This window comes from Pipra filicauda, unplaced genomic scaffold (genome assembly GCF_003945595.2).
Source record: "Pipra filicauda isolate LSUMZ 115617 unplaced genomic scaffold, ASM394559v2 scaffold62_size3274119_pilon, whole genome shotgun sequence".
NCBI lineage: Eukaryota > Metazoa > Chordata > Aves > Passeriformes > Pipridae > Pipra > Pipra filicauda.
Window position 1 is genome coordinate 245,620 of NW_024104787.1, and position 24,787 is coordinate 270,406.

The 24,787-nt window shown below is 40.4% G+C and overlaps 1 protein-coding gene across 2 annotated transcripts; it reads left to right on the forward strand.

Moving 5' to 3' along the window:
- The first annotated feature begins 79 nt into the window (after positions 1 to 79).
- EIF1B (eukaryotic translation initiation factor 1B) lies at positions 80 to 8,880 on the forward strand. Of its 2 annotated transcripts, XR_003540658.2 has the most exons (5): positions 80 to 343; positions 2,485 to 2,648; positions 3,350 to 3,451; positions 4,016 to 4,207; positions 5,574 to 8,880. XR_003540658.2 is itself a non-coding variant. In XM_027720855.2 (4 exons), the coding sequence occupies exons 1-4, from the start codon at positions 313 to 315 to the stop codon at positions 4,058 to 4,060; spliced, it is 342 nt and encodes a 113-aa protein (XP_027576656.1). In that variant the 5' UTR covers positions 80 to 312; the 3' UTR covers positions 4,061 to 4,420. The 2 variants fall into 2 exon arrangements, 1 of the variants encoding a protein (XP_027576656.1); XM_027720855.2 differs by lacking the exon at positions 5,574 to 8,880 and having other exon boundaries at positions 4,016 to 4,420.
- Positions 8,881 to 24,787: the final 15,907 nt, after the last annotated feature.

Sequence of the window (24,787 nt, forward strand, 5' to 3'; positions counted from 1 at the left end):
GTCACGTGCGGGCGGCCATTTTGTGCGGAGCGCGAAGGGCGGTGCCCGTTAGCGGTGCCGTGGGGAGGTGCGGGCGAGGGGCGGGGGGTCCCTCCCTCCCCGTTTTATTCCCGTTTGCGCTTCCTTCTCCTCTTACTCCTTCCTTTTGTTCTTGCTCTGTCTCTCTCAGGTTCGCCCCCCGCGTCCCTCTGCTGTTGTTACCCCACCCCTCGCTCCCTCCCGTGCCCCGCCCCCTCCTGGCACTGCGGAGCCGCAGACGTGACCCGAGCGGACTCGCTTCCCCGCAGCTCCAGCCTCTCGCCGTAGAGTCGCATGTCCTCGATCCAGAACCTCCAATCCTTCGGTAAGAGCCGCCGACACCTTGCCATCCCCGCAGCCACCCCCGCAGCAAACCCACTCGTGGCCCCCGCGTTCCCGAGGCCCCGGTGCCCCCGCCCCCGCGGTGACATTGAGCGGGTGTCGCCGTCCCCGCGTTGCTCCGTGAGGCAGCGCCGGCGGCTCATCCTTGTCCTCCCGTGCCGCTGGCCTCGGGACGTGCTCAGGGTGTGCAGCGGAGAGACCTGGGGCGGCAGGGTCAGCCCCCTCGCTGCTCCCCTCGGAGATGCTGCCATGTTCCCTGCTCTGACACCCCCTATCAAGGGTTCGTATCCTCTGTTAAGGAAGGGAGTGTTTTCCTCAGTTCCAATTGCTTGTTGATTTGCTGCCTCATCTTATCCTTAGCAATGTCCCAAAACGTGATACAAGCCCTGCAAAGGTTATCGTTTCTGTACATTGAGCTATACAGATGGCAGGTAATTTCTTTTGTATCAGCAGGGAAGTTTAACCGTGCCAGGTGCCTCCCTTATCTGTAGGCAGCAGAAGTGAGCAAGTTAGCAGTTTATACAGTAATTTCGTCAGACTTTCAGTCACAGCTTTGACTCTAATCTTCTGCACGTATAAACCGTTTTAACATCCAGTTATATATTTGTATTATATATATTATATATATATTACAGTTATATATATTATATTTATATATTTTATATATATTATATTTAATACCTAAAGTGCTGGCTTATCTCTAGCTTAGAGCCCTAAAGTCTGCCAAGAGATCTTGGTTTATCTCCAGCCTAGTGTCCTAAACCACGTGATCTTTATGCCAAAGTCCTCTTTTTCTTTCACTTTTTTTGTTGACTAAAATTTTTGTTGGTGTTTGCCCCACAAGCTGTGGGGCACAGTAAAATTCAGCATGGTTAAACAAATGCCTTAGTAGAAGTTAAACTACTGAAGATTTCCACTGCTGTACTTCTTTGCTGTGGTGCTTGAATCCTCATCCTGCTTTCAGTTCCTTTAATGCTCTTGTCATTCTTGTTTCTACAAAGGTCTGTCGGTCTGTAGATGAACTACTTTTTTTTGCATTTCTGCTGAAGTTTTACTCATTTGGGACATTTCTTTTGAGTGGATAGCAAAACTTGATCAGTGCTTTTAGGTCTGAGGTTTGGATGGAAGTTTGGGAAATTTTGTTTGACATGGCTGTTGAACCTACATGGACTCTTCAATATCATTCTGATCAATATCATTCTGATCATTCTGATGAATTACTTGTGATTCATCTTAAAAAGTAAAGAAGTACTTCATGCTTCAAGGTTTATTTGGAGCTACTGATTAGGAGACTTGCAGACCCGTAAAATTTCTTGATGGAGTGTTAAATACGTTTTTGTGAAATACAGAGACTAAGATGTATTAATGCAGAAACCTCCCATCTTTCTAAATGCCTTTCTGTTTCATCTGTGCTAGATAAATTTTAGGCTTGGAAGAAATTGAAAACTGACATTTCTGTAGTCAAAGCGTAAACTAATTTTGTTACAATTCTCACCTAAAGCTGACTGGAAGGGTGCTGGTTTACAGATAGCTTCTGACATCTGTTAGTGTGTGTCTTTGTTTTGTTTGTATTAGTAGCCAAGAATTACATCCATGCCTTAAAGTGCTGGTAGTGTGGTAGTTGTCACAATATAAGACTTCTCTTCTGGACCTGTAAAGGGAGTGTATGTACTAGAGCTTTTTTATTTCTTTGTACTTACCAGTTGACCTGATAAGAGATACTATTGTTTTATTTCACTTTAAATGCCTGTGACTGTCTGAAACTTATGTGCACTTGACGTTCTCTCAGAACCACGTTTTCAGGTTCAGAGCTGCAGGATTTACAGTTTGCAAGAAACAATGAAGTAAACTGATAGCAGAAAATTGTTTATATCTGGGAAGGCATTGAAGAAGCTGGATGCACAGTAGTTGAGAGTACTGCCCTGAGTAGGTAGCTGAATGAGACTTAATACAGCTGTAGAAAAAAGCACTCTGATTTTAACAGTGTGTTTTTAAACAGGGAGAAAACATCAGGATTATCCCCTAAATAATAATAAATGTTGTGAAGTGAGAAACTTCCTGATTATTTTTGAGTTTGGGTGTTTTCCTTTGTGGGAGTTACATGAATCTTTTTGCCTCCTACAGACCCCTTTGCTGATGCAACAAAGGGTGACGACTTACTCCCGGCGGGGACTGAGGATTACATTCATATAAGGATCCAGCAACGAAACGGAAGAAAGACACTAACAACTGTTCAGGGAATTGCAGATGATTATGACAAGAAGAAACTTGTGAAAGCTTTCAAAAAGGTAAAGTTGCTGACTTGATTTGAATAAAGATATATAAAGAAGTGTGATAGCTTTTAATACTAAGTAACAGAATATTTGTTTTATTTCATTCTTGGCAGTGCACATCACTTTCATATTCAGGTTGATCCCTCTCACTGTCTTCCGCAAAACACCTGTCAGTGTCTATGAGACTGATCTTTGCTAAAGAGTTAAATATTTCTATTCTGTAAAGAAGTAAATAAAATATATTCTGAATGTTTTGTTAAAATTTCCCGTATATATGGCTTTGTTGATGTGAACAATAAAACCAGCTTAAAGTAGAACGGGTTTTGCATTCCTGCCTCTGTTAACAGCTGGGTTGCTGTTCAAAGTGGAGACCTTTAATTTTGCCAGGATAAAAATACTTACTTTAAAATAGTGTGGAGTTGAAAGGCTGTATCTTAGGACTTTGTTTTCCGTTCTTGCGATGACTGTTCACTAGTTTCTTCTGCACAGTAGCTAATCCTGTCATTGCCTGAATTTACCAGCAGCAGCAGCTTAGTTTGTGTATGTATGCATCAGCAGATATTTGCTCTCAAAACCGGTAAAATAGATTTAGCCTTTGCCTGGCTTGTCATCAAAATTCAATAAGCAGCTTCTGAGACAAAGTTCTCCTGAAAAGACTGACTAAGCAAAATCATGATGTACATCAGATGTCTTACAATATAAATGTTTCTCTCTAGAAATTTGCTTGTAATGGTACTGTGATTGAACATCCTGAATACGGTGAAGTTATCCAGCTGCAAGGTGACCAGAGGAAGAACATTTGCCAGTTTCTCTTGGAGGTGAGGGACTGCAGATAAATATCTAAACCTCTCTGGAAAAAGTAGAGTGACAGGTGATACTGATGCTAATTAACCACTTAAAGATGTCCACTATAGTTCCTTTGTATTTTAAGCTAGAATGTAAAATGACCACAATGAGAGTAAACCTCTGGTAAGAATCAAAGCACTGTAGAATGGCTTTACCCTGTCACAACACACCACTTGTTCTCTGGCAGTGCAACTTGAGCTCTTCATTTGTAAAATCAAGTGTTTGATGCAAACCACAATCGTGAGACTGAAAATACTATAGAGGAAAGAGGCTGACTGTTGCAAATCACGATGCAGAGTTACACTGTCAAAGAATAAGGGCTAAGACTATAGAAGAAATTAGATGTCTGATAAGATTTTGTGTAGTCAGTTCTTCTGCTTGGCCCAGAAACATTCTGGGAACTAGAAGAATGTTTTTTGAGTATATACTGTATAGCAGTTTTTAATCAAAGTATAAGATTGTGGTAACTTGATATTGCTGTAATAAATACCCTAAGTATGTAAGCTTTACTAAAATATGTTGCTTTTCTTCTTTAGATTGGCATTGTCAAGGAAGAACAACTGAAAGTTCATGGTTTCTAGTATACCTGTACACTTATGAAGAACCCTGCAGTATTGGTCTTACCTAACCTGGCTCTTCTGTGAAAAATGAATCTTTGCAGTGAATGGACTTCCCTGTTACCTGAACATTTACAATTTGATTCAGATTTGCATGACTGCATGAAACAGGTGGTGTGTAGACTAGAAACACATAAGAAAACTTCAGTAAGGTGGTAACAAAGACACTTGTGAACTTTACCACATTTCCAATGGAAATGTATTAGTGATGATTGTTCAGTTTAGTACTCTCCACCTGACTTAAATGTGTGAGTTGTATTCAAATAGTGTGTGTTGTCGCTTAAAAATAAAAGTTTGTTCATATGTTTTCTGGCATATCTGAAATGCTTTAGCTGAAGTTTTAAACTAGCACTGCAGCCTTGCTGAAGAATGGCTGAGCTGCTTTATGCCAAGTGTAGCTCACTGCTGATTGAAGAAATTGGAAAATCTACATGATGAAGTATTAGCTGAATTATCAGTAGATTTAGCTTGATGTGATCTTATCCTGTGGCTGTACGACTAGAGCTTTAAAAGTCTGTAGTGTAGGTGTATCTTAATAGCAACATAAGACATAAATTGTTCACTAAGTAACTGAATCTTCTCTAAGATTTATTGCAGTGACTATGAGCTATTAATGTGAAGCATAGTAGAGGTGAAATAAGCTGAACTTAAGACTGCTGTTACTGAGAATGTGCTAAATATCTAGGTCTTACACAGTTCTCCCAAAATATTTGAAGGAAGGGGATGGGATATTGTCACTGGGTGAGGAGGGAAGACATTGATTTGGCTTCTACCATGACTGTGCTTTTAATGTTGACAAGCAGAGTGCTTTAATGAGCTCGTAGTGTTAGCTGCAGGAGTAAGGAAGGGAACAGGCTCTACTCTGACCTTTTTCTTGGTATGAAAAGTTTTGTTGAGATTAAAAGTTGATGTAGAGAGTTTTGTAATGGAGTTTGGGTGTTACTACAAAAAGCTGATTTAGTCTACTTTTCTAGAAGGCAATTAATTCAGCATTGTTGGCAATTATAATAGGTTTGTTCCACCAAGCATTTAATCTAGTTTAGTTAACTAAGGCATTTGGTATTCTGTTTGTAAGACATGTCTCTTGAAGAATGAAATTAATTCACTTGGTGAAAAATGCAGATCTTGTCTTCCTTTTGAGGTAGACACGGAAATTTTCTCTGAAGCAATTCAAAATATGAGCTGTGAAACTATAGCAATAGTGGGAAATGTTTAAGAAACGTTATGTAATACCATGTATTCTCTGGAAGGGAAGAAAGAGACATTTATTTACTGCTAACACTTACTAGTAACTTATCCAGAAAAAAAAAAATTGATGACTACCTAAGTAAACATCAAGCATAGGCAAAACTATATTACTTAATATCACATGTGCCTGTACTTTGTTCCCTATTCAGATTTGCCTTTCTAAACAGAAATGCTCACTTTTAACTCATTTGAACTTTTTTTTTTTTTTTTTTTTTTTTTTTTTTTTTAGATTTCTGAGTTCAGATATGAACCCTTATGGCACTAGCAACAATTAGGGGAGCATTATATGACAGTTTCTTTCTCCGTCTGGTCTAGACAATTCCACCTATAAGAATCCAGTGTCCAGTCTCTCAGTCCCCACAAATTGTGCCTGGTGTTACAGATCTTAATTGTTCAACAGAAAGGATGTTCCAGAACATTGTAACTACTAAGGTATAATGTGTTCAGGAGGAAGGAATGCCTGCTGCAAAACGCAAAATACCTACACCAAATGAAAAAAACAAAAATAAGTCTTATGCAAGTCTTGCAGATTAGCAGAATAAAATCATTCTACTGCAAGTTTATCTAGTCCTGATTCTTAGGTGCTAAAGTAATTAATCTATTGGGGGTACATAGCACTTTGTGATTTTCAGTTTATCATATGCCAGAAAAACTGATGTTCCCATTTAAAGCTTGTTCTCCTGCCCAAGAGGAAAAACAAGCATTATCTTCTCCTATTTCCCTGATATTACATGAGTACTTCTAGTGGGCTTTGAATTGGAGATTAACAAATGACTAGCACATCTCGTGTTACTGAGTCAGTCTTCATTTCAGATGGCGTTCCATTAATTTCTACTACCTAAGCTTGAGTCATTTCTCTATAGTCATTCTTCTTGGAATAAATAAGAAAAACCTTTTGTTCATCCTCCTCATTTAAAAATCTGTTCTTGCAGTTGATAGGTGGCTTGGGTTTTGTGCTTTAGGGGAGATGCTTGTGTTTTGACCTTTGAAGGGCAAAATTGGGAGAAAGTAAGAAGTAACACATTTGAAGTTTAAAGAGATGAGATTTGTTGTGGCAACAAACCATGTAATCTTTCTAGAAGAAAAGCAGAAATTTTTGTCCTTGAGTGTTTTAAACCAGAACAGTGTCTCTCAGATTGTAGTTAGCCTTGTTACAAGCCCAAACCTCTTTTTATGTTCTAGATGAAAGATTTTTACAATTTCATGTTTTGTTATCTTACTCTGAAACTTCTTTGTCAGAGTTAAACTTATTTGGAATACATATTCATGTTTCAAGAATGCTGAAAATGAAGGCTTTGGAAAAGAACTGTGTAACGTACTGCCATGAAAATTTGTTTTCACAATGAAGGCAGGTTTCAGTCTTTCATCTGTGCCAGCAGTAAAGGATGTGGCCTATAATTGTCAAGGCAGTAAAAGGGAGCTTATAATAGAGAGCACTTTTGAAATTCACTAGTAGGACTTGAGACTGGCCAAGCTCAGACTGCAAAGGGTGGTGCTTTCTTTTTGTTGGAATGTTGTGAAGTTTGTGCCCTTCAGATCTGCAAATCAAGATGGCCTTCCTAGTGATACTTAGGCTTAACCACAAGCTGTTATTGGATGTAGAAACTGTTTTTCAAATTCACAGCCTTATGCATAGTTATATTAGGCTGTTGTAGCTGACTCTGAGTTGATACACTGGAGTAAGGTGTTGCATAAATAAATTCATTAAACTGACTGTTCTGAATCTGCATCTACTTAATGCAGCTATGAGCATGAAACCCTCACTTGCCAAACGGTGGCAGCAGTCTTTATTAGTAGAATATGAGATTTAGTAATTTAAATCTGTAAACTGCCTACTTTGCCTACTTCCTCTTGCTGTGTAAATTATCAGGCCCTTGACCATCACCTGCTAAATTTGACCATGTGTCTCAGAGATGAGCATGAGGAGCACAGTGATAGGCAGATAATAATTTTCTGAAGTGGAAGAACCTTTGAAAAGAGGAATACCTGGGTTGTGTGTATGTGTTCAGTGGCTTTGCTTAAACCTTGGTTCCTGCACTGCATTCTTGCACAGTCTAAATGAAAACCATTTTGCTTTGGAGAGAGAGGAGGGAACTCCAGTAAAAAAAAAAAAACTGCCTTAGGAAATATATTTATCTCTGAAGTCTGTTTTTATTAACTTAATTCCTGGACTGCAAGACCTCTGTAACATTGTTTCTGTATCTTTTAAAAATCCTAGTTAAAACTTCCTTGAGAGTTTGGCATTTAATGTTCTAAATACATCTAAAGCCATAAGAATTGTTGAAGCTTAAGTTTCAAATATTAATAGTAATAGTTAGGCAGAATTCTTAATTTTGTCCTATACTGCCACCCTGCTTATAATTGGTGTGTAGCTGCCTTGCAGATGCATGTGTTATTTAGAGTGTGTAGTTTTTGTAACATCTTGTCTAACATGCTGCAGCCTCTTACAGGCCGTACTACTCTAATTTTACAGTGTAGGATAGATGTTCCTTGAGTTCCAGTCAGCAATTATTTTCCTTAATTGTTCTTGGAAGGCTCTAGTGGTGCAGTAGTTCCTCATACCATGTGAAAATATATACAAAGTCAGTATTTAGCCAGTTAGAGAATGGGGGAGGCCTTTTTTATAGATCACTTTGGGACACAGTAGGGGTTACTGTCCCTTTTATCTCTTCAGTGTTGATTAGTGTCACTGAGTGTTCCTCTAACTAGTGTGCTGTTGCTACTAGGGAAATGCAAGTGGTCTTAGAGGGTCATGTGTATTTAAGTGCTATGACTCTTTGTACATCCATACTCCATTTAGTTAGGAATGTGTCCTCCACACATGGCAACATGAAGGTTGTTTTCCAGTTACCAGATCAAAAGCTCTTGAGATGAATAAGGGGAAAATGGCATAGCTGTTTTATGTTTGCTGTGTAGATGTTTCATGCCTACTGTTTTCAGTCTGCATTAAAAAAACATAATCTAAGAGGATTTGTACTTGGCTTGCCTTTTTAAAGTTTACTACATGCCTGTCATTGATCTCTTAATGAACAAGTCTTAACCTGTACTGGAGTATTGCTACAGAGCTGAGACAACAAAAGCTTTTGAAATAAAGTGTGCAAATGTTATTTGATATATGGTTTTCTAAAAGAAATGGAATTTTATGCTGGTGTTAAGAAGGGGTTTTTTTTCTTGATGGAAGATAAAAGCATAATTTAATAGTGATGTGTGTGATCCTCTTGTTAAGTGGCTTTGATTTCTTCAAGAAATGTTAAATTTCTACTATAATCTCTACCGAGCAACTTAAAAATACTGTGACTTGTCCTGGAATATCATATCTCTAAAACAAGATGATCATATTGGCTTGAGGTCTAAAATTTTGTGTAGAAGAGAATCATCTAATTTCTTGAATAAGCAAAACACACAGTGTTTTAAGATGAAACCAGTGTTCAAGTCTGGTCTCAGCTATTTTAGAATGTCTTGCATCTGTGAAATGTGGCAGCACATTTCTGAAGTTAATTTGGGGTCTGATTAAAAGTACTTGTGTGTACAATAAATGGTCTTTTTTTTTCCATTTTAGGCCATCTGCACTGTGATTATGCAAAAAAACCCCAAAAACACAACATATGATTCAGGCTCTGTTCTCCAAGTTATGAGTAGCTGAATTCAGCAGATGTGGTTGCAAGTAGAAGGGTCATGCTCCTCAAAGGCAGGAAGGATTTAGCTATCAGTTGTGTTTGGGGTCCCTCTCACCACTGGAGGTGGGGGGAACAGCTCTATTCCTACAGCACACACAAGCAAGGCTCGGGTATCATGACAGGACAGTCAACCCCAGGGAAGAGGTGGCACTGCAGTTGTTTCGTTTGTTGTCCCAAAATAAACTAGAAGGTTGCCTTTTTAGGTAGACCCAGCAAATAACATAAATCCATGGATGTGTAATCAGAGAATAGTTATGGGGCAAGAAAGGTTAGAAATGTTTTATTTCCAAAAGTCCTGCTGGAAAAAATCTACTGAAGGGCAGCCCTGTTGCATAGGAAGAAGCCTTTGGCTACACTCTAACAGAGAAAAGTCCATGATAAAGGTGCCTCCTGATCGGTGATCAACTACACAACTGGCGTTGATGGTATCAGCACACCTGTACTGGTAACACTGGCGAAAGATGGCCCGGCAAACTGATACTTGTCAGTATCTGACACTGTCAGTCTGTGACTTACACTTGCAACTCAAAGTGCACATCTGGATTAGAATTTGAAGGGACAGAACAAGACCACTGTCCAGGTTCTTTTAGTAAATGGTAACCCGTAAATCCACACATTATTTAAAACAAATGTGATGAGTGAGAATCCTATATGGATTCCTTTACAGGGAATATTTAGTGAAGAGTATCTTCCTTCCTTGCGTACCTTTCCTTTAGGTAAGATTTTTGCAGTGACACAGAAACTTTCTGATTGTCCAGTAGTGCTCTTACTTAATGAAAAATATTATGAACATTGTTCTGTTTGAAAGTAGCTGGGCCTGGAGTCTTCACCCATCGCTGCCATGTGTGCTAAGCTGTTTTTAAGGGCACTGAGGGGAGAGATGTTTCTTGGGATCATTCAATTGTTTCTTCCTAGTAGAAGTCAGTTCCAGTACTGGCTTAAATCACACTGAAACTAAATCATCCTTTGGTAATGCTATGTATGATAAAGTGTGTTTCTGCAGAGGGTGAGGGGGAAGGAGGTGTCTGCATCCTGCTTCCGAGTAGAGCAAAGCAGAGCCCTAGAGGTTGCCACCACCTGAAGGTGACCTGGACGTGGCAGTATCTGCTGCCTTGCAGTTTGCACTGTGCAGAAGCACCAGTACAATTTCCATCTCTTGGCTGCTGCCTGTAGTGATTCAAACTAATACGCAGCTGGCAGTAAATTCGAAGTACCAGAGCAGTCTGATCATGGGATGTTATCTGACCACACAGAAACAGATATCTATTATGGGCTTGTCCCTACAGTCATTTAATTACATTTTGTCTGTAATAAAAGTAGCATCCTAACAACTTCAGGACAGTACCCTCTGAAGAGGGAAGATTGTCAGTTGTTTGCTGTGGAGATTTACAGGGATAAAAAAAACCAAACCAACCTGTAAAGTTTTAGAAATTATCGAGGCCAACACTCACCTAAATCATAGGAGATGATTTATGATCTATTAGTTTCTAGTCTCTTCTTAGCTGTTTCAATTTGATTTCAGGCTACTAATATTCACATTTTTGTGATACGTTTTCAGGAGGAAGGCCTTAGGGATGTTTTAAAAGGAAAACTTAGCTGAAACAACTGAGTATAAAGAGACAGTGTGAGAATCTCCCAAATGTATGATTTGGTTACTGTGTTTCTGCAAAGAAGCTATTAAAATTGATGTCTGTCCTATGTTACCCCAAGAGGCATTTCATGCCCAGAAGAGTTCTTGCTATATTTATTTCAGTGTCTGAATCAACCCAGAAGCAGTGCTTTCTCCCAAGTCCCCATATGGAAGCTTTCAGAGAGCCTGCTGCAACTGGTGCTGCTCTCTTGGGCACCAGGAACATGCAAGTTGCCTGTCACTGTGCCAGATTGGACCGCCGGCTCTGGCTGCTCAGCAGTGGTGGCAAAACCAGAAACAAAAGGTTTGGTGCTTTCTGTAGGGATTTAGTGATCTGACAAAGTGGCTGCTGGGAGCAAAGGGATGGGTTTTTTCCCAGTTACTTCACAGATATGTATCAAGAGAAATTGCCCTGAGGTTAATAGTGTTGAACAGACCATATTCTCAGGATTGTATCTTGTAGCACCGATACTGGCAAAGCATTCACTGACTTTATTTTTATTTTACTTGTCCTTTACTTTTGAACAGAGTTTTTTCTGTTCACTAAATTTGGGTCTCAGGTAACACAGCTCCATCTGCTCAGACCAAAAGATCTTGAAAAACCACCAGCTTGCCTCTGTCCCCACCCTCTCCATACTCTTTTTTTCACGTAAGCAGATTTAAATAGTTTGGTTTTGGACTTGCTAGCATCTGATACATGTATAAGCAATTCTCTTGATATCTTCTTCTGATAATATGTTCCACATTTCCTTCTGCCATCACAGAGATGTACTTCTTTGGGTTCTACAAAGGTTCAGACATGAATTAGTGCAAGATTCTTTTGTTCTCATGGGCTGTGAATACTTAAGAAGTCTAGGTTTACAGGGGAAAATCCAGAGTAGATGTAGATTGTACAGTCACACAAAGTCTGTTTTAAAAGAGCCAGCCTATACATTTCTGCATCTTTGATGTGATGTATTACACAGGCACATGGTGGGTTTCTGTCTGATCCTGCTTGGCTGTCCCTGGCTATGCTCTGGAGGAAACCTCCCTGCTGCTTCAGTAAAGAAATGAAGGCACAGTGGGAAGACTTGCTGCTGCTTCTGGTTTGATCCTGCAGCGATAAGCTGTTCAACACTGCAAACTCAAGCCTGACATGAAGCCAGGCTGCAAAGCAGTGTAGATTGAGCCACCATTCCCTCTGCTCTCCTGCCTCCATCCATCAGTTCTGTCTTGCGCTGCAGGTAAGATCTCCAGGTCAGGGCCCGTATCTTTGTCCCGTGTAGGTGAAAAACCAAGCAGGGTGACTCTCTGTGACCAGAGGATTGATATATAAATGTAATGAGTAATTTAGTAGTAGTAACAATGAGTAAATAGTAGATCTAGCCACACAAGCAACCTGTTTGCTCTTTTGGCCTCAAAGTGTTTCTGCCCTCCTGATGACATTTTCCTTTTTCATGTACTTTGCTCTTAGTACTGAAATGCCTTTATCTTGCTTGTATTCTTCTTACCAGAATGAAATGTTATGTCAATTAGTGCCATGTCTCTGTGAGCACTTTGTGAAACTAATGATAATGCATGTGAGTTGAGTAATGGGCCATGGGGCATCAATCCTGCAAAATGTGAGATTCTTTTCCCCTGATCTTAATTGCAATTGTTCCTTAGGCCGTTGGCTTATCAGACAAAGCAGTTTTATCAGCTTGAAATATGTTTTAAACAATGCTTATGTAAATAGCCAGCTTGCGATTTCCAGTCTCTATCCCTAGATGTCGCTGAAAGACAGCATATGCTGAAAATAGTGACACTGAAGCCAGGAGAAATGACTGTAGAGCTTAGATGGGGGAATGCGGAAGGCAAGATTTGGTAACATTCCCAGGTGGTTGCAGGCACGACCCGTGTGGAACTGTACCCCAAATTTCCTCTGCCTGAGAGAAAAAGGCTCTGAAATCTGTCCTTAGATCTATCCCTGCCCTACAGCAACTGCTCATCATTGGTGACTTGTAGCTCAGTGCAAGTGTACCACAGAGCCCTGTGCAAGAGGTGTGAGGAAATGAGTCCCAGTGCACCACTTCAGAGAGAAGAAACAAATCTACTGGGAGAGGCAGGAAATGACAGCTATGGCTTCATAACAGGCCAAAGTCTGTGGCAAAGTGCCACAGAAAGAGACAGACCTGCCTTTGTGCATCTCCACAGTTTCCACCAGCTAGTGCTGCCCCTCCTTTGACAGTGAACCAGTGCAGGGGAGTGAATTGGCAGGAAATTATTTGCTTTTGGGGCTTAAGCAGTCACTTCTTGTCCACTTAGTTCTCTGCAGGCTCAGAAAAGGGATGGAGTTGCATCTGCTGGAATGAGGTGGAGGAGCGGAGCTCAGTGTGTATGTGCATGGAGGCAACAAGAGTGACTGCATGCCAGACCCAGCTGCCTACAGGAAGGAGTTATAAGGATTCAGTGTTGAAAGAGCCATTCAAAAACATGGCAGAAGTCAGAGGAAGAACCTTTAGAAGTTTGTGCAGATGATGGTCCTCTCCAGTGCCACTCCAGACTGGTAGGCCCCATAATGGTGTTTGAGTGGATCTGGATACGGACAATGCCTGGGGACCTGTTCCTCTTCCACAGCTATAAGAGTTGGAAGCAGCCCATCTCCTCAAACGCTCCCAGCTGTCTGGATTTCAGTGGATATTTTGTTCATGAAAGGAGGCCGGAACCAGTTTCTAACATCTATAGGATCAAAACTATAACTGACTTTTATTAAAACTCTTCTAGAAGAGAAAAATGGTCTGATTTGGTGAGTGCTGGAAAGTACTCCTAGGACTTTTGCTAAGAAGGGATAAAAGTTGTCACCACATGATCTTTAAGGAAGTGAATTCTTTCCTGAACTGAAATTGTACAAAGTGTGAAGCACATTCAGCATTTGATTCAAATGCTGTTATGAGTCGGTAGCAGATTTGCTCTTGACCTTAGCAGGATTCAAGTGGATAAAGGGAGCTTTGTAAAACTGAAACCTTCCTTTTGTACATTAACTTTTTAAGAGTGAAGAATCAGCTACTGTACAATGACATAAGATTACACGATTAGAAAGTATGCTGTGTCCACGAGACCAGTCGTATCTGATGAGTAGAGGATTTGCATCAAGTGAGACCCTAGTTCATGGGCCTGTGATTGCAATCAGTGCCAAGATGCAGCTCCACAGAAATGCATTGGTACTTAAAACCTGTTTTCCTAAAATAATGTGTGTCTTTCTGGTCAAAGCAGGGGTGTGTTTCCTGTCTTTGTGGAGGCATACAGGAGCATTAGCCAGACTCTGTGATGGAAGAAAACAAATTGGCCTTTCACCACCACCTGCCAGAGAAACTTGGTTGGTTCAGCCCCCACAGAACTGAGAGGACACTCCATGACAGTGATGTACTACCCTACAGCTATAAGGGCTCTTTCCTGCTGAAGGCCCTGACTGATCTCACCATTAGTAAGATCTCAAACCACAACAAGCAGGCATAAATAGCTTGGGTCCAGCAGCCTCCCTGCTGCCATCCTTGCAGTTGTATTGCAGAACAAACTAATTCAAAATGTAGCCTAGTATCTTCAATTCACATGTGGAAGGACTTGCTGATATCCCATGCGGAATCTCCCATATAAATAAATAATTAAATACATGCATAGCATTTCCTGTAATGTAAGAAGGTACTGAATGATTTTGGGTTTTTCCTGGTATTGTGAGTATATTAATTCTAGTAAGGGTAACTATATGGAAAGTTTCAGCAGCTGATGGAAATATTAGGCCTGAAGAAAGGGGACTTGTTGAGATGCCTTATTGCTTCTCCCTTTCGGGGCTCTTAGAGTGGTTCAGGTCATTCTGTGTATCACTCTCAGGTGTGGCACTTGTAGCCTACTGCATGTTGTGATCCCATGGACACTTAGTTCTGTGGAATAACGACACCTGCCTCGTGACAGCCAGCAGGCGGCAGCATATTGTTCCTGAGGCAGGAGTGCTGATATCTCCAGCACAAAGTGCTAAAAATCATAACTTCGAAAGAGAAAAAGAAAAGGGGGAGAAAAGCAGCCAACAGCAGAAAGCTGGCACTGAGCTTACAGTGGCAAGTCAGACACTGGTTTCGACTGCCTTCAACCTGGCCTTGAGAAACAGTGCTCATTTCAGGTGAGTGGCTTCATAGTAACGTTTGACCTGCATATACATTATTTGAAGTATGTCATGTTTGAGAGAGATTTAAGATGCAGATGGTTTTATGTGATCCATGATGATCCAATCTATGTACCCTCCTCTATAGGCATGGCAGGCTAACTCAGACATGTAAATGTATCTAAGTGCTAAAAAATGATCCACAGCTGATGCTGCTCTTGCTTGTGCAGAGCTCTGATGAAACCTAAAGGGTTTCCTCAGTTCATGTAAGAAAACACACGGAGAGAAACCTTTAGATTTTGCTGTTCCCTACAAAGATGTATGAGGAAGAGCCTGGTTCAGAGCTACTTTAGAGAGAAAAAAAGGTAGTCTATTGATAACACCAGGAAACGGAGGCTATGACTTTGTGACAGAGGAAGATCTACTAATGATATGGTGCCACTGACATTAAAATATGAGTTACTTCTACTAAGGATAAACACGCTAATTACAATACTAGGAGTTATCCCACAGACCAGGAGCCCATGGTAGTAGACACTGTACAACATCACAAGATAATCACTGCTCCTCTCCAAGTGGCTTGAACAGTAGACATGATTTTTGGGTTTAGGAACAGAATTTCAGAACCTTCAGGTTTTATGGTATTGGCCTTAGATGGTCCCCAGCTGCCTCCAAATATTGAGAGGTGGCAAAGTGATCACAGGCCAAATCCTAATTCAGGATTCAGTCCTCTCCCACTGATTTCACTAGTGGGTCTGCACAGAGGCGTGGATGCAGCCCACATGACCAGACAGCTGCTGCTGCACCACCTTTGGAAACAACATTACTTAAGGACAGGCTCCAGTAAGTCTCTCTTAGCCTGAGTGCCTGATAATTGCTGTGAGACTGTAGGCACCTAAATACATTTCTCTATTTGAACCAAAGCTCTCCTAATCCTCTCCTTGCCTTCCCTTTCAAAAAATCGAATGAGTGGAACTGGCTTGTTTGTTTGGGATGCATTAAGGTTCCCTAGGAAGAAAGGACATGCAGACATGTCACTTAATTCTGGAACTTATTGATTACAAGATACAGAATCCCAAGCCAAATAGTTTCCAGGTTAGATAGACTCGAGTATAATCCTTACCGATTTCATTCCTGGTATAGATTAAAGCTGTAAATACAACTTCTGCACTGCAGCTGCTGCAAGCATCAACTCCTCATAAGACTTAGGGACTGAGCCCATCTGTCTAGATATCAGAAAACCATTTGGAATTATATTTATAAGGTTATGTTGGGTCAGTTTCATGGAAGTACTGCTGTTTAAAATGTTGGGTGGGCTCAATTTCAGCTAATTTATCAATATAAACATTTTGTGTAAGATGCCGCTCTCATTGCTGAATTCAGAAAGGTGCTTTAATGCTTCCTATAACAGGTGAGTTTGGTCACACACTGGAAGTGTAGATCTTTTACCTGCTGACAAGCCGGGTAAGATCTGACTGATTTCAACTTAATTAACAGAGATTTTCACCAAATAGACTGTAATCAGTTGTATATTTGGGCTCTGCAGCTCTCCTGAAATCAGGAGCGTACCACTGCATGATGGAGCCCAGTCCATGGCTGACTTTGAGACCAACAGACCTGGTGAACAGGTATTCTGAAAAGGAGCCTGTCCCCAAAATGGCAGTCATACAACAATTTTGACGGCTGGGGAAAATGTAGCACTAAAGCAGTTTGCTCCCAACTGAAGAACTGGACTGATTTATAGGGCATTATAGAAGGGTTGTTCTGAAGACTGTAGCACTGCTTTTACTTAAGTGTTGATGATTGAGACCTAGCCAGAAATAGATTCCTTGATCAGCTCTTTTGTGAGTAAAGAAATTAGGTCTGGTAGTTGTTTGTTTGGATGAAAAACTGAGGTTTCATGGCATTGATATCTGTTCTGGAGGCATGGAATGGAGTTCTGCTGGGGGTTGTATCCATAGGTTAGATCTGAAAGTCATAAATTGTTCCAATTTTTGAGCAAATACCTTTTACAAATAAAACTGGATGCATTTAATAACCCAGATTGGCAGGGCCTAAAGTGATTTCAAAGGCACCTTTACATTTTATCAAATTCCCAAGATTCCTCTCCTTTCTTTACCAGCATCAGGCATCCCCCCCCCCCCAGCCTGTTCCCAATGTCCTCTCTTATAACCAGAAACAGCAGTATTATTGGGGATTTTTCCTCCTTGCTTTAGAGACAGGATTGGAAAGGATCTGCTGAAATACAGTGTTCATCTGGTCACCATTTCAGCTCCTCTCCTTCCTTGCTGCCTTCTTCAAACCATGATCCTGTCCCTCCAGCCTCTTTCCAGCAGCACAAGCAGAATGCAGAAATTACTTCCTGCTAGTGCCATGGTGCTGTGCCAGGGGATGAAATTCAGATTTAAGGCTTCAGACAAAGGGGTGGCCTCACATTAACAAAATAGTTCATTGTAGACAAACCCAGTCTCTGTGTCCACCCCACAAAAGAAACCAAATAATTGAAATCATCTTGCACAGCATGAGATTTCAATGGAATCAAGAGTTTAATACCTATTTCTGCTCTTACTTGGCTGTAAGCCACTTTTCTCAGAGGTGAGTAACTGAGGAAGAGCTACTGGTAGTTTAGCAATAATGTTTAATGAACTGAGAAATGTTCTGTTTATAGGAGGAGTAATAGCTCTCTGCACATTAACCCTGTGAGCTGGTTAGTGAGAAAATATGTTATGGCATGGGTCTGCAGCTTTCGGTCTTCAGCTTCCAGGCTGAAGTCACTCCTACCATAGCCAAGCCAGGCCTTCAGAGGAATATTGCCTAGGTCTGTCAGGCTAATGACTAAACCAAGTTTCTTCTCAGTGATTTCTCTGTTTGTGCATTAAAGCATCACTCTATTTTTAGCTCTCCTGAGAAGGCCTAGCCGGAAGTCACTGCATAAGTGGCATTTTAGCTTCGTTGTTGAAAATGGTATGTTTAATCAAAGGGAAAACAAGTGTTTGTGAGGAACCTTTCCCTTAAAAAGAAAATCCTGGAGGAGACCAGGGGTGTACATTTTACCGCAGGATAAACTCAGCAGCAGCTGAAGCTAAAGAAGTTACCATTATGGGATTATTTCCAGGTAAAAGTCATAGTGCCTTGTCACCACTAGAGTGCCGCAAGGAGGATAATATCAGGCATTGGTGGCTGTAAAAGTTTATATCCCCACATATGATTGGATTTACTGGCTAATGGGGGAGATGGCAGAAAGGATTGACACAGAGGGAGTATTCCCCGATGTTAATGCTGCTCGTGCAGTCTCTGATCTCTGTTATATATGGAGAGAGGTTGATATAATTTTCAGCTCCCCTCCCAGAAAGTAGCGTTTGGAAATGTGCACGAACAATTGCTTTAGAAAAGCAAACACTCTTCAAAAAACCTGACATGACAACTGGGACCTCCAAGTGCTTTCTCTCCAGCATTAAATAAAGGTTTTTCTCATGCTTTTGCATGGGCTGAAGTGCTGGCAGCTTTCATTTAAATGCCCACGGAATGTAAAAAGCCACCTCCACTGCAGGTTCATTAATACAAAAGAGAAAGAAGATTAAATCTGGAAGGGGAACTGAATGACCTAGTTCTAGGCCTTACAATGAACACCTTTGGTCTTTTATCTGCACGATAAGTGACTTTTCTACAACACACTAAATAAAATAGTTGGTCTGGCAGGAAGGAAGAAATATGGTAGTAGAAAAATGGACATTAGAAGCATGGGCTTCAGCCCCAAAAGTAAACCCAACAGTAAATATCCAGTCAACACACATGAAAAAACTGAGCCCACAATGAATGTCATCCAGCAACCTCAGCTTTTGTCCATTTAACTGAAATCCAAATTCTATTTTAGAGTGATGGATGTGGCAAAAACACAAAATAAAAAAAGCTATTTTAGATTTGCTTGGGCCCTAAATATTGCTTTCTGTAAATAGTGTTGTCTGCGGTGGTGGTTTGTTGCCACATTTCTTCAGTCTAATATTCATGCCAGTGTTTAGTGCTGTTTCCTTTTGATGTGGTTTAATTTCTGTAGCTTTGTGTTATGTCAGTTATAGCTAAGTAAAATTAGACTGCAATTTGGTTATAACACAATCAGCACTTCTGGTCAATTAGAATGCAATTCAGTGCTGTGCAAATCTGTTATGGTAGAAAGCAATGCTGAAATAAGAGATGGAATCTCTAGTTAAAGGACACTGCTGTGCCCGTGCAGTGTCATCCAGGCAGTTTGAATTCAGCATATGTGAGATACAGAATTTTGCCAAAATTTGGAGTACCTGAGTCCATTTCTCCCTTTTGCCAGGGACTGGGATGGGGCAGCAGGATTATCTACTGCCAGCTGGACTCCCCAGCAGTCACAGGGGACACTGGCACTTGTGGGACCCTCAGGCTGCAGGGTGATGCTGTGAAGAGCTGAACTGGGAAGCTCCTGCAATGGGGCAGGCAATTGGCAATGAACCAGAAGTCCTGCTGTGGTTAAGTAGGTTCAGGAGAATCCATGCAGTAGTCTAATACACTGTACCAGCAGGAGGTTATGAAGTCTGGGCAGACATTAAATGGCACTAAAAACTGCGCATTTCAGGGGCACCTTCAGGTAGAAATAGGATTAAGACCTTGCAGGTCAGCAAGAAGCACCCTGTACCACTGGAAATTGTAAGCACACCAAAACAATTACCTAAGAGACCTTCACAAACTAATTGCTCAAACAAGTTTATTTTAATTAGACCTCTCATAAAACTATCTGGAAGAAATGTGAGGGTATTTTAAAGTGGTCACTGACTACTGCTGGTAATTTGTTGCAGATGCAAGGTGTAGCTTGTGAATGTCTTTAGACTTTACATGGCAGGGATCCTGACGCAGGCATCTCTGGGGCTGTAGGGGCTTTGAAATGTCCCTGTAGCACTGAATAAAAGAGATGTTTATTGAATTGCTGTCATAGTTGTGAATCATGATGGTAGCTGGTACAGAGACATTACTGCAAGGCTCACTGATTGAAGCTTAACTGAGACTTGGAGAAAAGAAACACTCAAACAAGAGGAGGGCAAATGCATTGCATGCTTTAATAGGGAAGGCTTCTGAGCAGATAAAAAAATATTTCAATATCATATAAGCCATTTGTTCATTTAACCACAGCAGAGCTAACAAAACCAAATGTTGTCAACTCACAGTTTAATTGCAATGCTGGCAAACCTTGTGGTGCCTCTTGGGGTTTGGTTTGGTCTTTTTTAAAAAGTCAAAACAACTTGTAAAGGCAATGGAGTAAGGAGCTTTTGTTGATTTTTTTTTTTTTTTTAGTTGGTTTTGCTTTGAAAAAAGTGGTTTAGTCTTTCTGCTTGAATGAATTAATCCTTGAATGAATGTCAATTCCTTGCCCAAGCGCCTGGCGCAGAGCCCATTTGAGAGGTCCAATTGAACAAGGGCTTCCAAGTTGTCGTGACTGGGGAGGTTTTGCTCAACCCAGCCAATGTAAACTAGTTTCCCAAGTGCCTGATGAGGATCTCAGGGCAGGCTAATTTAAGAATTGTTGTAAGAGTTGGAATGTTTAGAGGCACCTCAGATGTGACTGAATCCTTTCCACTGCCAGAACATCCACTGGCAGAAGGGTTACATTGCTCTTGGTTTCCAAAGAGGTTGCATGCTGGGTTTGTGTGTTCATTCAGCTCTGGCAGTTTGCTTTCTGTAATACTTCAGCATGAATTTAATCTGTTAGTCCACGTTTAGGACAGCATTTGCTGGTAAACAGCACAAGCAGAAAAGGCAGTGGAAAACTGAGATGCTGCTGTGTTCTAGCAAAGCAAGTTCTGCAAGTTTGTTACCAGTGCATTCATGATCTGTTCAGAGCTGAGAAAAGCCTTTAACTGTCCGCCCCTTAGTGAATTAGATAGAAACGAGAGAGCTCTCAATCTTTACAAATCAAGCCTTGAAGTCTTTCCAAATACTCTTAGCCTGGCTTTTCACAGGAGGCTGCTCAGACAATGGAATCATGGAAACCTACTTTTATTCCCATTGAGAAGTCCTATATTGGGTAGCCAGAAGAACCAGATGTGAACCAGATGTGACATGGTTGCTGCAATATTCCATGTGAAACACAGGTGTGTGACACAAACCAGGGTCCTGGAAGCTCCACTGACCTGTGCTATGAGACCCTGGAGGCCTCTGTGACATGCCATCTCTGCTTAAACCCTATTTGAGTGAGGGACATGATGGGGTTTGTGAGAGCCTAAATATAAATGAGGCACACAACTATTGTCAGTAATCACTCAACATTGTATATATGGATATATAGTGTTGGCTTTCATGCTGGAGAGCTTGAAAATTAACATATGCTAATTTTGTTCAGCCAAGCAGATTCTTAACTCACGTGAAATCTCTTAAAAGAAATCCCTGAATTTAACATCCTATTTTGTATCACTGAGGTGCTGATCAGTTTAGGGTGTTTGTGGTGTTATTATGTTTCCCTCAAATATACATTTAAAACACATTTAAGACAAGATTAGTTTTTTGTGTTATTAGTTTCAAGTGACAGTTTCAAGGACAAATATTCCTTTCTCATCTAGACCCATCCCTGTACAGCAGAAAGCTGTATCAATATCCTTACATATTGCAGTAGGCCAGTTAGAATAAATGAGTGTATCTATGGGAATGAAGTAACCATTAAATTTTGATGTTACTAAAAGATGTAAGAACAGCAGGAAGGAAAAGTAATGGCAATTTGTTATCTTAGCTGTCCTGGAATTGTTTTGCATAATCAGTATTAGTATTACCTATACTATATAACAACTGCACATTATGGGCAATGTAAGCAAAGAATGAGAGCTGGTTCCTGCTCTGAAGGCCTTCCTGGATAGGAAAAGAAGGGGTTCAGAGGAAGGTACACAACTTACAGGCAGAAGGTTGTGAAATGAGCCACTAAAAATGAAACTACTTAAGATGAAGGGCTCATACTGAAGTCTCTCTGGCTTGCTCCAGTGTTTATCTTTTAAGTCCATATTATCATGGCAGGCATTTAAAAATACATGCACTCGACAGAAAGGCCATACAGGCCTTCCATCCATGAGTCAGGTTGAGACAAATATATTTTCCCTTCTTTATATGTGCACACTAGCTCCTCAGTGCCTTTTGATGGAGATAGTTGTGAGTGGCTCTTCCCGAAGGGTTTTAGCAGAACATGTATTTAGGTGGCCACATTGATTCATTATGAGCTTCCAGTGAGATAATGTATGAAGTGAACATGAAAATCGTTAAGACAAGCAAAATGAAAGAGCTTGAGATAAGCAGGGGGAGTTAGAAGAAATCAATGTTATCCAGCTACTATGATGGTGAAACAGAGTCCATAAGAGGTCATATTAGATTCACAAGTCACAGATTTCAAATACCAGTCCGTAACATCACCTGTTACAGGGATTGCCATTAGTATATTCACATGATTGCAGTGAAATTCTCCACTAGTGAACTTATACTCCTACAAACTATCACAGTAAGTTTATGGCTGTGCCAGGATGTGTTTTCCATAATAATCTTTATATGTGTAGTATAGGAAGATTTATTGATAGAAGATCAAATATTAACCTGCCTTTCATGACCTGGAAAAAATAGGCCACAGTAGGAATAAAGACACTGATTACTACCTGATTGCTGGCTGTGGGTGTGCACGGATATATAAATAAATAAATGGATAATACAGCAAGGTCCTCTGATCGAAACCAATTACTAATTTTGTTCAGGCCACTTGCTCAGACTTTTTGGAAAGACTTACAGTGTCGACAGGAAAGCTGCCTGAATGTTTTCTTTTTCCACTCTTGCATCTGTTTCTTACTTTTATTCTACTGTGGTAGTAGACAGTGTGGCACTGTGGGAGAGTGAATGTTCTTATTTCTTTTCTCACTCAGGGCCATGTCATACAGTGCATTATCAACATCTGATATGAAATGCATAATGTAGGTTGTATTTTTCACAGTATTTAATCACTGACCATGGGGTCTCTCTCATGTTCAACCTCTTTTTGAATCACACCATTGAATAATAGTTATTAGAATTTATTAGATTCTGTTTGCGTTTGGAAACCTCTCTTTAAACCCTCTTTGGACAAATGAGATATAGTCAGAGTGTGGTTGAGCTGAGCTCAACTATGTACGATGTAAAAGCAAAGATGTTGTATTACCATTAATAAAAAAAAAAAGATATTTTTTTCAGGAGGCAACAAAGGTCTATTCTACAACCCAGTGAAACAGCCTGACTGCTAAAACCAGCGTGACCCTTGTAGCTGCTGCCCAGGACACCTGCAGCTGTAGGACTGAGATCATTTACTGCCACCTTAAAGAACTTGGAGACATTTTGGCTACTTGGATGCATTTGCTAGTGAAGGGTAAATCCTGAGGATACAGTAACTTTCTGTGTAGTTCTGCCACTGATTCAGAGGGGATTGTTAGCTTTTTACAATTTCTCGTATAAGAAGTTAGCCCTCATTTCTTCTGACTTTTTACTCATCATTATCATCATCAGTCCTTTGAAATCTGTGTCAGCCACTCCAAGTTAGTTTTTAACAGCTGAAACTAGTGAAATGTCCTGAAACCCTAGGGGTTGTCTTACAGCAGCAGAAAAACTGAATTCCTAATGTGTATTATTTTCTTCTCCTGAAGTCCCCAACCACACAATTTACACCTGATTTATTTCTATTATCACTTGCTGTTAGTGTTTTTCCCTCCCACTGGGATATAGCTGATATTCTCCACCCACACCCCCCCAATGTATTAGCATATATTTTTCTACACTGAGCAACATTTTAGTGCCTAGACATAACATTGCGATAACAGCCCCCCTCTGCATTGCCTTTGCTCCAAGCATCAGAGAAAGAAGCACTTGTTTATGCTGAGGTTCCCATCCGGTGATGCACCCAAATAATTTTTGAAGTTTGCCTTTTGAAACTTAGGAGAAGTCTAGCTAGGCTGGTGACTCTGTAGTAAAGGCTGACATGGCTTTTTTTTGAGTTTATAATGTGAAGTACTGGAAGATACAATCACTTGTCTTTGTGTATCATCTCTTTTGTTGCTCTTATTCTTCATTTACTAACTGTTTATGTGCTTAGGATTCATTTAATTTCTAATGAAAAAAAAGACATCCTGGAAACATTGCACTTGCTTTTTTTTCTGGGGCAGGTTTGCTAAGCTTCTCTGCATTCTCAGCTTCTCTCTTGGGGGAGTCTAAATGTAAGAATTAGTCTGGTGATGTGACCTAACTCAGAACACAAAATTGGAATATACAACTATCAGGGATGATGTTTCCAAATGCAAAGTCTTAGTTTTCAGAAAGATCCACAAAAGTATGTCCCAGCTGGATTTTTTTCCAATAAGGGGTCAAAATTTTTCACAGAACTCACTTTATGAAAACTTTGCACTGCATAATAACTTTTGTGAATAATTGGATTGTACTTTAAACTGAACTTTTTCAATGAAAATTTTCAAGGAGACCAGTTTTCATTTGCAAGGCACAGTGAGGGTATTTATGAGGATTTTGTTACCATTACAAGTATGGCACTTTTTTCATTTGTGTTATAATGTATTTCCAAATATCTGTAGTCACAGAGAGAGTAAAATTGCTTTTTGTTATGCGGATATAAAAGTAATAATTTATATAAGCAAGACTAAAGTATCAACCATTCCAAACAACTCTTCTAAATCGATTTTCCCTCCTCCATTGCCTAAGTAATGCAATTCCTTACATTTTCACTGCTGTAAACACAGCTGCATTCCAATGTAACTGCATTAATTTCAGCTGCATTACTCCGACATGATGTAACCCAGTGATGGGAGAGCACTGGTGCTTGAGGCATGAGCTAAAAACTGTGAGCATTTCCACCAGCAATGTGGCATTTACAGGAAAGTTAAAGAGAACTCTTTGGAGAAGGTGTATCTTTGTATGTGTGTTCTTAACTAAATTTATCTCGTGGTAATGTTTGTAATTCTCCCTTTGCTAGATTTAGTATGGGAAGACCATATGAAAGTCGC